Source organism: Toxotes jaculatrix, chromosome 5 (genome assembly GCF_017976425.1).
Source record: "Toxotes jaculatrix isolate fToxJac2 chromosome 5, fToxJac2.pri, whole genome shotgun sequence".
Lineage (NCBI taxonomy): Eukaryota > Metazoa > Chordata > Actinopteri > Toxotidae > Toxotes > Toxotes jaculatrix.
Window position 1 is genome coordinate 3,191,113 of NC_054398.1, and position 13,318 is coordinate 3,204,430.

At 41.1% G+C, this 13,318-nt stretch overlaps 1 protein-coding gene across 2 annotated transcripts in view; it reads left to right on the forward strand.

Annotated features, from left to right (window-relative positions):
• Positions 1-13,318, forward strand: part of LOC121182562 (polypeptide N-acetylgalactosaminyltransferase 18-like) — a 116,132-nt gene that overhangs the window by 84,923 nt on the left and 17,891 nt on the right. For both annotated transcript variants that reach the window (XM_041039142.1, XM_041039143.1), the window contains exons 5-8: positions 769-966; positions 3,846-3,960; positions 7,990-8,175; positions 9,124-9,261. In XM_041039142.1, coding sequence (XP_040895076.1) covers positions 769-966; positions 3,846-3,960; positions 7,990-8,175; positions 9,124-9,261 — 637 coding nt within the window. The remainder of the gene's footprint in view (positions 1-768; positions 967-3,845; positions 3,961-7,989; positions 8,176-9,123; positions 9,262-13,318) is intronic.

Below are 13,318 nucleotides of genomic sequence, written 5' to 3' on the forward strand. Positions count from 1 at the left end.
GACTCAAACACGTAAGACAGGATGCTACTCAGCCTGAATCAAACATGCTGGCATCACTCACCACAACTGCAGAGATATAAAAGGTTTCCAGGTTCAACTGAATGCAAATGTCTCCTACGATGTGGGCTCAACAACCTGAGCTGCCTTAACCTGAACTGAAAAGTGATGCATGGAAATTGCTTGGTGGATTGACTTGATGAGAAATGAGAGAGAGCCGGTCTCTTTGTATGAATACATGTAAACAAGGTATGAGACTGGGAGACTGCAACATCCTGTAGAGGCAGTGTATCGTAAAACAAAACAATGGGATAAAATAGGCTAAAAAGCTTGGCAATTATTGGCTTTATATTTGAAAGTTATTCTTACGTTTTCAAAGGAATTTAGTCTTTGTGAAATTATTTAAGTAAGGGAAAAGAATATTGATCACACTTTGAGTGATAGTAGATGTCCGGGATTAAAGGTTCTTAAAATTCCAAGCACCAGTAAGGATTTACCAGTATTTGAATGTGAATCTGACAGTTGGTGTGCCGCTTGGTCACTGGGGAGCGTACTGGAAATATGTAGTTCAAACCTTTGTATTATATTTCTTGTACATTTTTGAAAATCAAACTTCAAAACTTGTCTGAAGTTATTTTAAAACAATTCTGTGATTTTTTTTTTTTTTTCTCCACAGATTATTCTGGAGCGTTGGGTTGGTGCTCTGGAGGCCTGGATTAATTTGCCGTCATCATTTAAATACATTCTGTCTGTGCTCTGTCGTCCCCACAGGGCGGAACCCATTCTGCAGCGAATAAAGGAGGACCGGACCCGGGTGGTGTCTCCCTCATTTGACAACATCAAATACGACACCTTCGAGATCGAGGAATACCCACTGTCTGCTCAGGGCTTTGACTGGGAGCTGTGGTGCCGATACCTCAACCCACCAAAGTCCTGGTGGACACAACGCAACAACACAGCCCCTATCAGGTAAATACAGGAAGGACTGTAAGACTTTGTCTTTGGAATTAAAAAAAAATATATATATGGAGAAAGAAAGAAACCAAATGTCTTCTCAGGCAAGAAATAATCAGAATACTCAGTCAGTGCAGTACTATTTATTATAATTTGCCTTGAAGTATATCGAAGTAGGTTTGATAAGATCACTTACTAAGCTCATTATTTTTACATCATAATTTCTTGAACACTAATCCCCATGAATAATTGTGTATGTAAATTCTGGTAAATGTAGTGTCAGTATTCTCACCCATATGAAACCTGGGGGGTGCAGCACAGCCACACAGGCATATTGAGTGTAACACATAAAGACTGGAGTCTTATCGGAGGCAGTGGGCACAGTTACACAGATTTCGAAAGAAAAGCAGGTAATTTTTGTCACCACTATTACAGCACATTTGGTGCAGCCTACACTGTCTGCAGTCGCTGAGCACACTCTGAAATGGGTATAATGATCCAGATCTTCATTACCGTTGGCCAGGAAAACATTACCAAAATGACAGATAAAGATTGCTCAGATATGCTGCAGAGGCTGCCACAGGAAAACAGCCCAGCAACAAGAGCAAAATTGCCTACTCACCAATATCTGCAACAATATCTGTGGTTGTGGTTCATCGCAAGCAAATCAATGAAGCAGTGTTTATAGATTTGGACAAAGACAAGAGGACAAATCCTGCTCAATATTGAAATGGAGGAAGATGAATAGCCCCAATTATTTTATTTTTCTGTCTTCTGAGTCTTAGTTTTTCTCAAGTGCAATTTGTCACTGGATTTGGTCTCAAGTACACACTCAGAGCACTGGCAGTGTTTAATTACTCACAAACATCCTGTTAAAGAAATGACTGATTTCTAATGTAAATGTGTATATCTCATTTTTCTCAGTTAAATGACAAAAAAAAGTTGAGTTTTCTTGTCGGGGTCTGATTGCCACCTGAGCATGTGCTAGTGAGCAAGTGCCCCGTTGGCCCATATTTCACTGGAAGTAAATTGCTTTGGTTAGAGGAATTTGATTGGAGTGGACATCTGTCAGGGAATTTGCCACTCTGAAGTATAATAACAGCTAAAGTGAGTCATGCATTATTGAATAATTCTGTGACCCACTGTTTAAAGGGGGACTGTGTCAAAAAATGTATTTTAAAAACTTTATTATTTCAGTATTACAATGAGTCGAGACAATCTTCTAGTGATATTCTAACACAGGAGTACTGTTCTAGGCAAGTGCTAAAGCTGTGCATGTAGTCTGCTGGTGGTGGATCATGCAGCAAATGTATGACCAGGTTAGGGGTTCTACACCAAGCAACTACTGCTCCAACTATTGCTAAAATCTCTCAACAATACTAAGTTGTTTTTCATGCACCGAGCATGGAGGACAAATCCGGGACAAATCCGAAAGCGAAGGCCAAAAGCCTCCCCAGAGGGCGTGGGAGAGCTGAAGGGGAGGCGTGGATGGAGAGACAGGGGCAAAGATAGCCTACTGCGTGAGATGGATTTGAGTCATACTGCTTCTCTGTGTCATACATCAGTCAAACACGCAGACATGACACACCTATAGATATCATTCAGTGTGACTCCCTACTTCCTGGCTAGGGATATCTGTCTCTGATGTCCATTATGCCTAGAGAATTCACGCTACACAACTTGTGAACCATCAGATTTTTAAACTTTTGTTCCCCACACAGATTTTAAGGGGAAAGCCTAAATGCTATTGAATTATTAAACATAAAATGTTTCCACAGACTCTGCCAGCCACAGGCACCGGTACTGAGCAGCAGACGTCTAGGAAAAAAGAGGGAGCAGGGTGGAGTGGCACAGTCTGCGGAAATATCTGATATAAACCTAGTTTTGAACAGGGGCAGACATTTTCTCATTTCTGACAGGAAGTATAAACGTTTATTTCATAAAAACAACCCTATGGACACATTCTGCTGCTGGAGGTGTAACAGTATGTTAAGTTAGCTAGCCAGACGCTGAAGCAGTGATGCTAACATTATGTTTCTAGCTACTTAAACATTGCTAAGCTGTACACTGCAGCCTCTTGACTAAGTGTGGGTCATGACCACTGTTTAACAGTTAATCTCATGCTGAAAAACCAAATGTTCATGTATTATCCTTTATCGTTCATGACCTGTGTGTTATGGAGCAGACGTTTTGTTGGCTTCATAGCTCTTTACATTAGGCCTATCTCTTGTACACCATATACTCTGCTATAAAAAAGGATATAAAAGGAAATACATAACTCTGAAATCTGAGAAATGAAATGCGATTTCATTGTGTGTTATCTGGAGGCTGTAGAGAAAAGAATGTGCTCAGAGCCGGTGGTGGGAGGGCCTCCTCTCCATTAGCATTTTTGGGTTTCAGTGTTTCTGCCTGTTTGCCAATCTGTGCACCCACAGGGAGGAGAAATTCACCCAAACAAGCTGTTTTTGCGGCGCTGCTGTATTTCATATTGATAAGAGGAGATGTGTGGGACTGATCGCATGAATACTAATGGAAGTTATTTTTCACTCCCGTTGATGAAAGATCTGTTTGCTTTTTTTCCCCTGGATTTCCTCAAAATGTCATGAATTTGTTGTGTTAGGTGAGAGCATCATTTTGACAGCTGGATCATTTGTAAGTATAATGCATACTGCATAGGGTTTTCATGAAAGCCAAGGCCTATGTTTAGAGCATCAAATGTGCAGCACACTTGAAAAATAGATCTTCAGGGACTTGTTGCCCAGTGTGGGGCTAAATGTGGGTTAGGACTGCACTTCTGTGTGTGTCTTGAAGATTATTTTGCATTTGCTCTTTATTCTCTAAACGCATTTACCTCTTTGTTCTCCTCTCTTTCCTCTGTTAACCCTCTTTTATAGGAGCCCTGCTCTGATTGGCTGCTTTGTGGTCGACAGAAAATACTTTGAGGAGATTGGCCTGTTAGATGAAGGTATGGAAATTTATGGCGGGGAAAACGTGGAGCTTGGCATCAGGGTGAGTTGGCTTAAGAACCTATATCTCATTAGTCACACATCTATGGCAACCTTGTGTCATCACTATACATCACTGAACCCCAGCATACAGTGCTGCTTATACTAAAAATACCTGTAACACAAAAAGTAATTTGGATCCCGTATACCACAGAGGCATCAGCCGTTGTCACTGTCCAAATTGAAATATCCTGAAGAGCAGACATGTCCAGCGTACAGAAGAAGAATGACCTTTCCTTTGACAGAATGGGGGCTTTATCAGTCATTCACATTATTCATTTAGTCTGACTCAAGCAAACTGAGCTGATTACTAATGATGTAAAAGCTGCCAGATGACATTCTAAGATAATGTAATGACTTTACTTTCAATTACATACATTTATTACATCATGATAGATGTGATTTTTCTACTGTTTCTGTTTTGTTGCAGTTTCTGCCACTATATAAAGTATTTTATATAATTTTCAGCCGGTACTACATCTACAGCCTTAACAGTTATTGCAGGGATTTCATCTCTGATCTCCAGAGTGAGACGGCTCTGCAAAAACACCGTCCTCTTGAGACTACAAATCAGTCCCAAGATGATGCGACTGTTGGAACAGCTTTGAGACTAAACCTCTGAGATGCAGGAGACATCTGAGAGAAACTGTTAGCTTGAGCTAAGTCTGCAGTGATTTACAGTGAAGTGTCAGTCGCACACAGGCCCAACTGACAATCTAACAAACACGCTATAATATTTAGACCCCACTCAGTGTCCTCCACAGCTGTGTGTTGAGTGGTGATCAGTTTGGGTCATTTTGTAATGACTACAGGAGCTGGCTCAGCCTGAGCTCAAACAAGCAAAGAATACTCATAATATGAATAATGACACACTAAATATTCTCTTTAAAATGGCTTTCACCTCATATCATAAACATTATTTGATGCCATGAATATAAATGACCAAGTCTGCCCAAGGCTTAAGATGTCCTGTGGTTTCTGCACATTTTGGGTCATTGGCAGTACTGTGTCTTTCTTTGGCTCATAAAAGTTTTGTGTGTGTGTGTGTGTCTCCATATGAGGCCTGAATGAACCTCTGCAGTCAAGTATTACAAGTTCAATAATGGCTTTCTCCTTAGCTCCTCGCTGTTCGGTGACCATGAGTGGTTCTGCAACATCAGAGAGGTTATTCTCAATTATAGAGCTCTTTTGGCATATAATTCTGTATAAGCCCTTTGCCTGTGGAGACAAATTGTTTGAACACCTGTTGACATTAGCACGGAGGAGACTTGGATGGCTTATTCAGCGTAGCATAAGCAGCAAGACCAGTCTGTCTGTGGATGAGATCTCACCATCGCCGCTGTTGATTTTCTGACCCACATCAGATGCTCCATCCAGTGCTGCAAGTCAGTTTCCTTCTGCAGCTATGACAACAAATTGAACTGAGATGAACCTGTTTCCGTGGAGAGGCACTTGAACGCTACTGTTGTGGTGTGGTTGTACGCACATCAGGGTTGGTTCAGGGGGCCTGGAGCTGGACATGTTTACCTCTGTCTATCTAACAGTGTGTGATGTTTTTGAACAGCTGAAAAGCAACAAAGGGTTAGCAAGAACCTCAGCCAGAGTATTGACATTTCATTTTTACGACAAACACTTCCAGCGCCACAGGGAGCTCCAAGTCAGAAGCTGACATCAAATATAGCCCCAACAAGCCGCCTAGACACACACAAACACATCATCATTGTCAGTTTTTTTTTCATACCACTCATTTTTAACTATAAACACATCAAGAATGACAAGTAAAAGTTAATATTTCCATTTTTTGGAAATGTTTCTAAAGTAGCAGACTGCACGGCAAAAGCCCCTTATTTCAGATCAATGATTATGTAAATCAGCAGTGATATTTTGACAGAATCAGTTCTGCACACATCTCAAGGGCATTGCTCTTACTCTAACTAATTCATCATGTGTTGAGTTCAACCCGAGGTTTAAGTCAGAAAACAGCCAGTTTGTTCTATTTCTATCCCCTTCATACCAAACACAGGCGCCTTTTGTTATCAGAGATGTGATTTTTTTTTTTTTTTTTCCCATTTTCTGCAGAAGTGCTCCATATCTCTGGCCTGCACACTCCTATTGTGACAAAGATTGCTTTTATGAAGCTTCATGTGCACCATAGCGTGATATTGTGCATATTTAATGCTCATTGTCTCATGCCGCCGTCTTATATCACAATGGGCGGTCATTCTCGGAGTAATTTATAAATCACAACTTCAATTGTTGTTGCTTTTTGCCTCTCATTTTCTCATTAAAACTTTTAAAGACTGAAGTCCACGAGCAAGATTTGTTTCACGTTAAACTGCGTTTTGTCTGGTTAACACACGCAGAATCAGCCAGACACAAGTTCTAGACATTTTAATCCCTGCACACGTACACATGCAACTGCAACTTCTCACAATTATAATGATGTTCTGTGAAGTAGTTGCCACATGACCCTGTTTCATCCCACAGGAGAAGGCTTTTTATTTCAAGAGAAGACAAAAACAAAAAAGAAAAGGCTTTTGGAAGGGATGAGTCAAGAATACGAGGAGAAACTTATATTCTCTCCCTCCCCTGTATTTCACTTCCTTTATCTTCCCCCTGTACTTCCTACTTTATCTCCATTCTTTTATGCTTTTACCTTCTCTGTTTTGTTTCACACTCTTTCTGAATCTGTCCTCTTTCTCTTTCTCTTCACTGTCCGCTTTTTTCCTTGTCTCATCCTCTATCTTGCTCAGCACACCCACATGCTCAGACATAGATTGTTATACTCGAAGAATAGCTCCTTCTACTCTAACCCCATGTTGTAAATCCTTTACAGAGAACGCTGAGGTATTTCTGGGGGAAGCATGTATTATCTCCGATTTTGGCTCTACTCTGTGCTCCTGCCTGGGCACGGGGCCAGCGCTACAGTTTTACTGTTGTTCTGCAGTAGCTCTTTTGCTTTGGAAAGAGACAGGGAAGGAGGCTGGCTGGCAAGAGGGATTATAGCGCAAACACACAAACAAGGTGCAGGACTGGAATAGAGAGAATAGGCGTTTCTATTCAAATCAGCATTCTCCAGCCCCTGTTTCACTGGTACTCTAAATTCCCCAGGTACCCGCAGAATTTCAAGCAGTGCTACCATTAAAATTAGCATAGGTTTAAGAGAAGTGATTGATAAGTTTGTGGCCCAAGGTAGAAGGATTTTAAAATCAGTTCTTGATTTTACAGGAAGCCAATGAAAAGAAATCATTGAACATCAATGAACATCTGAAATAGTTAAAACAAGAAAAAAGTAAGAAAAAAACACAATCAGTGACAGAACTTGAAATGGTAATTAAATGTAAGTGTTGAACAGAGGTTAAAGTTTCAGTGGTAGGCACTGAACAGAACTGATGTGTTGATTTAAAGTGACCAAAATGGGAGAAGAGCTGAGCTGGTGAAGGTTAATCACTGAAAGCAGATGAACTGTGGGTTAAAGAAAACCAGATAAAAGCAGTGAAACTGTCAGGTGAAGAGTGAGAGATTAAAACAGTTGTAAAACAGACGTGAATGCCCACTGGTGCCTTGGCCACAAACGGAGCTATTCTACCTGTAAATATACTCATTCTTTCATATCTGTCATATAGCGTAGCTAAAATTAACGTAGGCCTCACATAGATAGCTGTGAGCACACACCAGAGGGCTGCACACTTGTGTTGTATTCATGGTGAACCAAATCGGAACATTTATATTTCATGGGCCTGTCATGATGTTAGCTCGGCCTGAGTAGACATGTTTGACAGTTTCCACTGTCAACAAATAGAAGAATGGTAAAAATAGCAGGCACCTGGGTGGGCAGTCTCAGTGTGCTCCTCTGATACCTTTTTATTCATATTAATTCCATCAAGCAGGCTCAGTCGCAGTAGAGATTTAATCCCCCATTTAGAGAATACAGGATTAACTGGCATGTACCTGACAACGACTGAAAATATCCATACCTTTACCTCCCTGCAGTTACTAACATTTGTGCATATCTGTGTGTGTGTGTTAAAAGGTGTGGCAGTGTGGCGGCAGCGTGGAGGTCCTGCCCTGCTCGAGGATCGCCCACATTGAGCGTGCCCACAAGCCCTACACAGAGAACCTGACGGTCCATGTGCGCCGTAATGCTCTGAGGGCGGCTGAGGTCTGGATGGACCAGTACAAGAGCCACGTCTACATGGCCTGGAATGTTCCACTGCAGGTGAACAGAAAGAACAAACGTGTGTGTCGGGAGTTTGATGCGGTGCTTATTCTGTGCGTGGGAGGGTGCGTGTGGGCATAATTGTGCACATGTTTATTTGTGCTCAGAATCTGTGTCACAGATCTCCTAGCAACCATGACTACTGCCATCATGGAGGTCAATGGAAATCAGTTGTGCATAAATAAGGTTTGAATACACCTGATAAAGATTGTTTTAGTGTGGGTACATTTCAGTTATTAAGGGTTTCCAGACCATCCAATGGAAGCTTAAAGTGAATATATGTAGATTTTTCTTTTTTTTTTTGTCTTAACAAATAAAAGTTTTTGTATTAACAAATAAATCCTGGTGAAAACTGGTTCAGTCCAGATGTTGCTTGTGGTCCTTCAGTCTCAGGGTCCCAGGGGCGTATCCCTGGGGAGGTTAGGTATAGCACTATCCACACAGAGTCTCCTGTGATGCCAACACTGGGGTTGCCATACTGGCCACATATTAGCCCCTAAAAATTTGTTTCGTTCAGTCAATTCATCCTTTGTTCAGCCAACAGCTTTTAGTGACTGATGTTGCTTCACATCACCTGAAATCCTTCTTTGCTGTAGATATTTTCTTGTACTGCCTCCTCATATAACTCTTTTTTTTTTTCATTGTAGATTGGAAACTTCCTCAGTCCTGCCTCTCTTCATTGAATGACATATAGTTCTTTCTTTCTGTGACTGCTCTTTAAACATTTCTTGCTGTCTTCCTGCTCAGTTATTATTTCTTTTTCTTGTATTGTCATCCTAAGGATGCAGTAGTGCTTGAAAGGACCCCGAGGCCCTGAGTTCTGCACTTGTTATTTTTGATTTCTTGCAACATTGGAGTTTAGGAAGTTATTTATTGTTTTGCTCTAGGTTTTCTGTGAAATACCCACAAAGTAAACTCAGATGTGTTTGTGTTCATTTCCTTCTCTAGAACTCAGGAATAGACATTGGGGACATTTCTGAGAGAAAGGCCCTGCGATCCAGACTCAACTGTCGACCGTTCAGCTGGTTCCTCTCCAACATCTACCCCGAGCTCCGATCCTACAGCAATACAGTCGCTTATGGAGTGGTGAGTTTAACTTTTACCCAGTTCTCTGGGTTCCAAACATTTTCAGTCTGCAACCTTAATTTAAGTAAATCAATTTGTCACTATCTTGAAATACGACCTCCTTATTAATTACAGTACATTGCCATTCATCCAGTATGAAGTCTGGATCCCACTCCACAGTCTGAGACACGCTACATCCGTATACTTCCTCGCTCAGTCCCCACTGGATGTTACACACACAGAAACACCTCAAAGCAGAGCATAAAGTATTCAGGCATATTTTGATTCACTGTGAAATAGAAGCAAGACACTCCTTTAGCTTTATCAAAAATTAATATGCCTTTGTTCTGGCAGCTTCCTGGCAAGCAATTATGAAAACGTGTGAACATATTTTCATGTGTTTTTTTCTCTTGTCACAATTCAGGCAAAAGGCAACGATAATTATAAAGACTCTTAATGGTCTGCTCCCACAGTTAAGGTGCTCCTATTTAGATAAAGAACAAAAGTGTTGTGTTTTACCGTCATATTGTCTTTTTAATTGACCACTTGGGGGCAGAACGAGCTGGAAACACAATACAAACATATCATTGCCTTATAAAGTTCTTATGGGGAATCTGTTAGCAAACTGTTGCCTATAACTGTTGTCCTGCAGACACAGTGCAGCATTTATTTATATCATATTTGAGGTCACCTAATCCTTTTGGTTCTGTTTTGGTCTCTGCCAGCCCCTAAATAACTTTCAATACTAAATGCATCACAAGTCGCTAACTTTGCAGGTCTCCTGTCTGGTGCTGGTTAGTTTATCTGGGCTTTTTCCACTGAAACCAGCTGCCTGCTGTGGCCTGGAAAAGACCCTGAGGTGAGGAGTGAGAGTGAACCAAAAGAGTGAAGTTGTGGGCTGTAAAACCAAAGCCATAAGCTAAAAGACAGCGAAACGCTCCAGAGAGCTGAGGAGGGCTGCAGTCAAGTGATAATTTTACACTGATTTCCCCTCCAAAAAGTGAGCTGTATGCAAACAAACCAAAACTTATCTGGTTATTGTTATGTCCCGAGCACTGAAACAGCGTAAACACCACCTCATGAACGCACATTTCCTTTAAAACTCAACTTTTTCGGCATTTTCAAGCAAGAACTTTAACTTTTCCTTCAATGCTGAGGCTAATTACGTGTTTTTTTAGTGTTCAGTTTTTAATGTTTTTTTCACTCAGGCTGCAGCCAAGTTAATGCGACAAGAAGGCATTAGGGGAATGCCTTCTTCCAAACAAAATTCCCAGTTATAGTTGTGTCATAAGCACTGAAATAGCACTGAAACACCATAAGCACCTCGTCATGACTCAACTTTTCCAAGTATTTCAAGTTGTATAATTTTAACTTTTCCATTAATGCTGTGTCTAATTACACACACAACATGTGATATATACTTCTCTGTTGTAAGAGCTCACTTTAGATTGCAGCAGCGGGATACTGAAAGGGTGAACCTTTTTACGCCACTTTAATTTCTGCATGGCTATTCCTCTCATCAGCTAACAGCTGTGGGAGGATTTTGCATAATTGAAAAATGACAGTAATCTGTTGAAACCTGAGCAGAATTATCCCCCCGCTCCGACTGCTCCTGCTGATAGAGGAAGAAAAATGACTACTTCTCGGCTGAGTCCACTCACTGATAATTTTAATAATTTCATTTTTGATTGGGATCTCATTTTAACCTTTTAAACACAACCTGAGTGCAGATACAGTTTGAGTCATCTGTCTTATGTGAGCTTGACTGCAGTGTGAAAATAATCATCACACAGAACCCGCTTCCTTCATGTTGAAAAGGTCTCATTCTTTCAGCCTTACTGACTCTCTGCATGACTTCAAGTCTGTCGCTGAAGAAAAGACCAAAAAAGTTATGAACTAATGGAGGGAAAAAAGGCTGGTATGGCTCTGCTCAGACATTAGCAGCAGCAAATGAGTCTGTAGCTCTGAAAACAGCCTCCGTTCCACCTCTTGTGTTTGTTGTTCGATAAACACTTCAATCACAGCGCAAGCCGGATGGAGTTATTTGTTGACACCGCTAAGCATGTGTGTGGGGGCTCGGCTTTGAGAGCGTGAGATGAAAGCATTGCCACCGTGACATCTGAGAGATGTAGATATGAAGTTTACATATTTGACAAAAACAAACTCTCACAGGAGATGGGAGAGTACAACAAGTGTTCTGGTGTGATACCATCTGTGGATGCTGTTTATACACCCATATCTTATTTAATATAAAACAAAAGCTGGAGAAATGCGCTGCTCACGGCACATATTGAACAAAAAAAGACATATTTCGATAAGATCTGTCAAGCTGTTTTAAGTGAAACGCTTTCTCACGGTATCAGAAACTTGAACTGTCTCACCAGTTTGACATCAGGATTGCTTGATGGTTACAGGCCCTTAGCTAACATTTATTTTAGAATTACTAAAGTCATGACAAGTCTCCCCACTGTTACCTCCCCCCTAGTCATGGTCCCCAGAGGATAAATCCTTCAGACATTTACTACATGAATTGGCACAAAATTTGGTAGACAAATTCATGTTTCCAATGGGATGAATCGTAATGACTTTGGTGATGGCCTGACTTTTCCGCTACCACCACCATGTGGTTCTCATTTTTTGCAGGAGATGTGGTAGCCACAGCTCTGGATGTCTTGGGACAGCAGTGTCCTTTAACTGAAGGTCTGAGGTTCAAGCCTTTATTTCAACAAGCATTCACCTTGCTGTTGTACCCTTGAGCAAGACCCTGCTCTCCTACCAGCACCACGGCTGCTGCTTTGTACAGCAGCAGAGTCTGATTTGTCTATGAAATGCGGCAAGAGGAAAGAGAAATCCCCCTTGGGGATCAATAAAATATCAGATTATTGAACCATTGTAATACGTGTGGCAGCAACATGAGATGGTGTGAAATAGAAAGCTCAGCTTGGCCCTCAATTGTGGATCAAGAAGTATAAAGAAACCCCCACAGGACAGTATGCGATGTGACTGCAGAGGAGCACGGACAGGTGGTAAAGCGCAATGAGTGAACCAGAGTAGAGATGTAGTGAGTGATCTGTCTTAACAGCAAGGGGCATGATTGGGTGCTTGGATGAGACTAAGTGTTCTGCAGATGGAGAAAAAAATCTGTATGTAAAAAACATTAATAGGAAATGAAGATCTCCCCTCCTGTTCACTCATCATAAACTCTAAATATTGCACCTTTGGGACTCAGTTTAGTAGAGTTTGCACCCAGCAGAGATGCAGCCAATTAGCATTTTCAATCATCTTTAAAAATTAATGCTTGTATTTTGCTAACGTTTATGAGGAATGGTGGAGCAGACCGAGGCTCAGACTACAGCCCTTGAATAAATAAACGGGCATTTCTATTCAAATCACTTCTTTTTAAAGGTCACTTGAATGGCATGCTTAAGATGGCTGCCACAGATTGTTTACAAAGCTGGGGAAGTAAAGCTGTCGAACGTGGTATTCAGGGAGTTGAACTTTTAGTAGAACAGACCCTGAACATTTCGAAGGCACCTACAACATTGCTGCTGTCCGAATGTGTCTGTGCATTCAAGCTACCTTTATCACCAAAATGAAACCAATCTCCAATACACTACAGCCTAAGCAGGATTGGGTAGTAACACATTTAAACCATTAAAGTTTAAGTCATTCACATTCTGCAAATATAATTTGAGCCAACGGGCTTGAACTGGTTTGTTCTGATTATGAGTCAGTCTTAGCCTAAAAGTAAAATATGCTTTGGTTGTGGAGTGAGTTTCTTCCACTCTGACTGTAGTCTGGAGAACCAGCACATCATCATTTTTTTTACAACAGACCTCATCCCAGTCAGCTCAAGCAGTTCTTATTGACATCTGACCTTCTCTTCAAACTGCCTGACACAACTTGCAAACAGAGATATTGATGGAAAAGGCTCTGCTGTGTACCAGACAGATATAATATTCTTGTGTGCCACAGTGTGCCTAAATCAGATTCCTATTCTGTCTTCTCTGTCTGTTTTTCAAATACATAATTTATGTGAGGGTGGAAAGGTTTTTGTAAGCTGAAGTTTGTTTTTAGA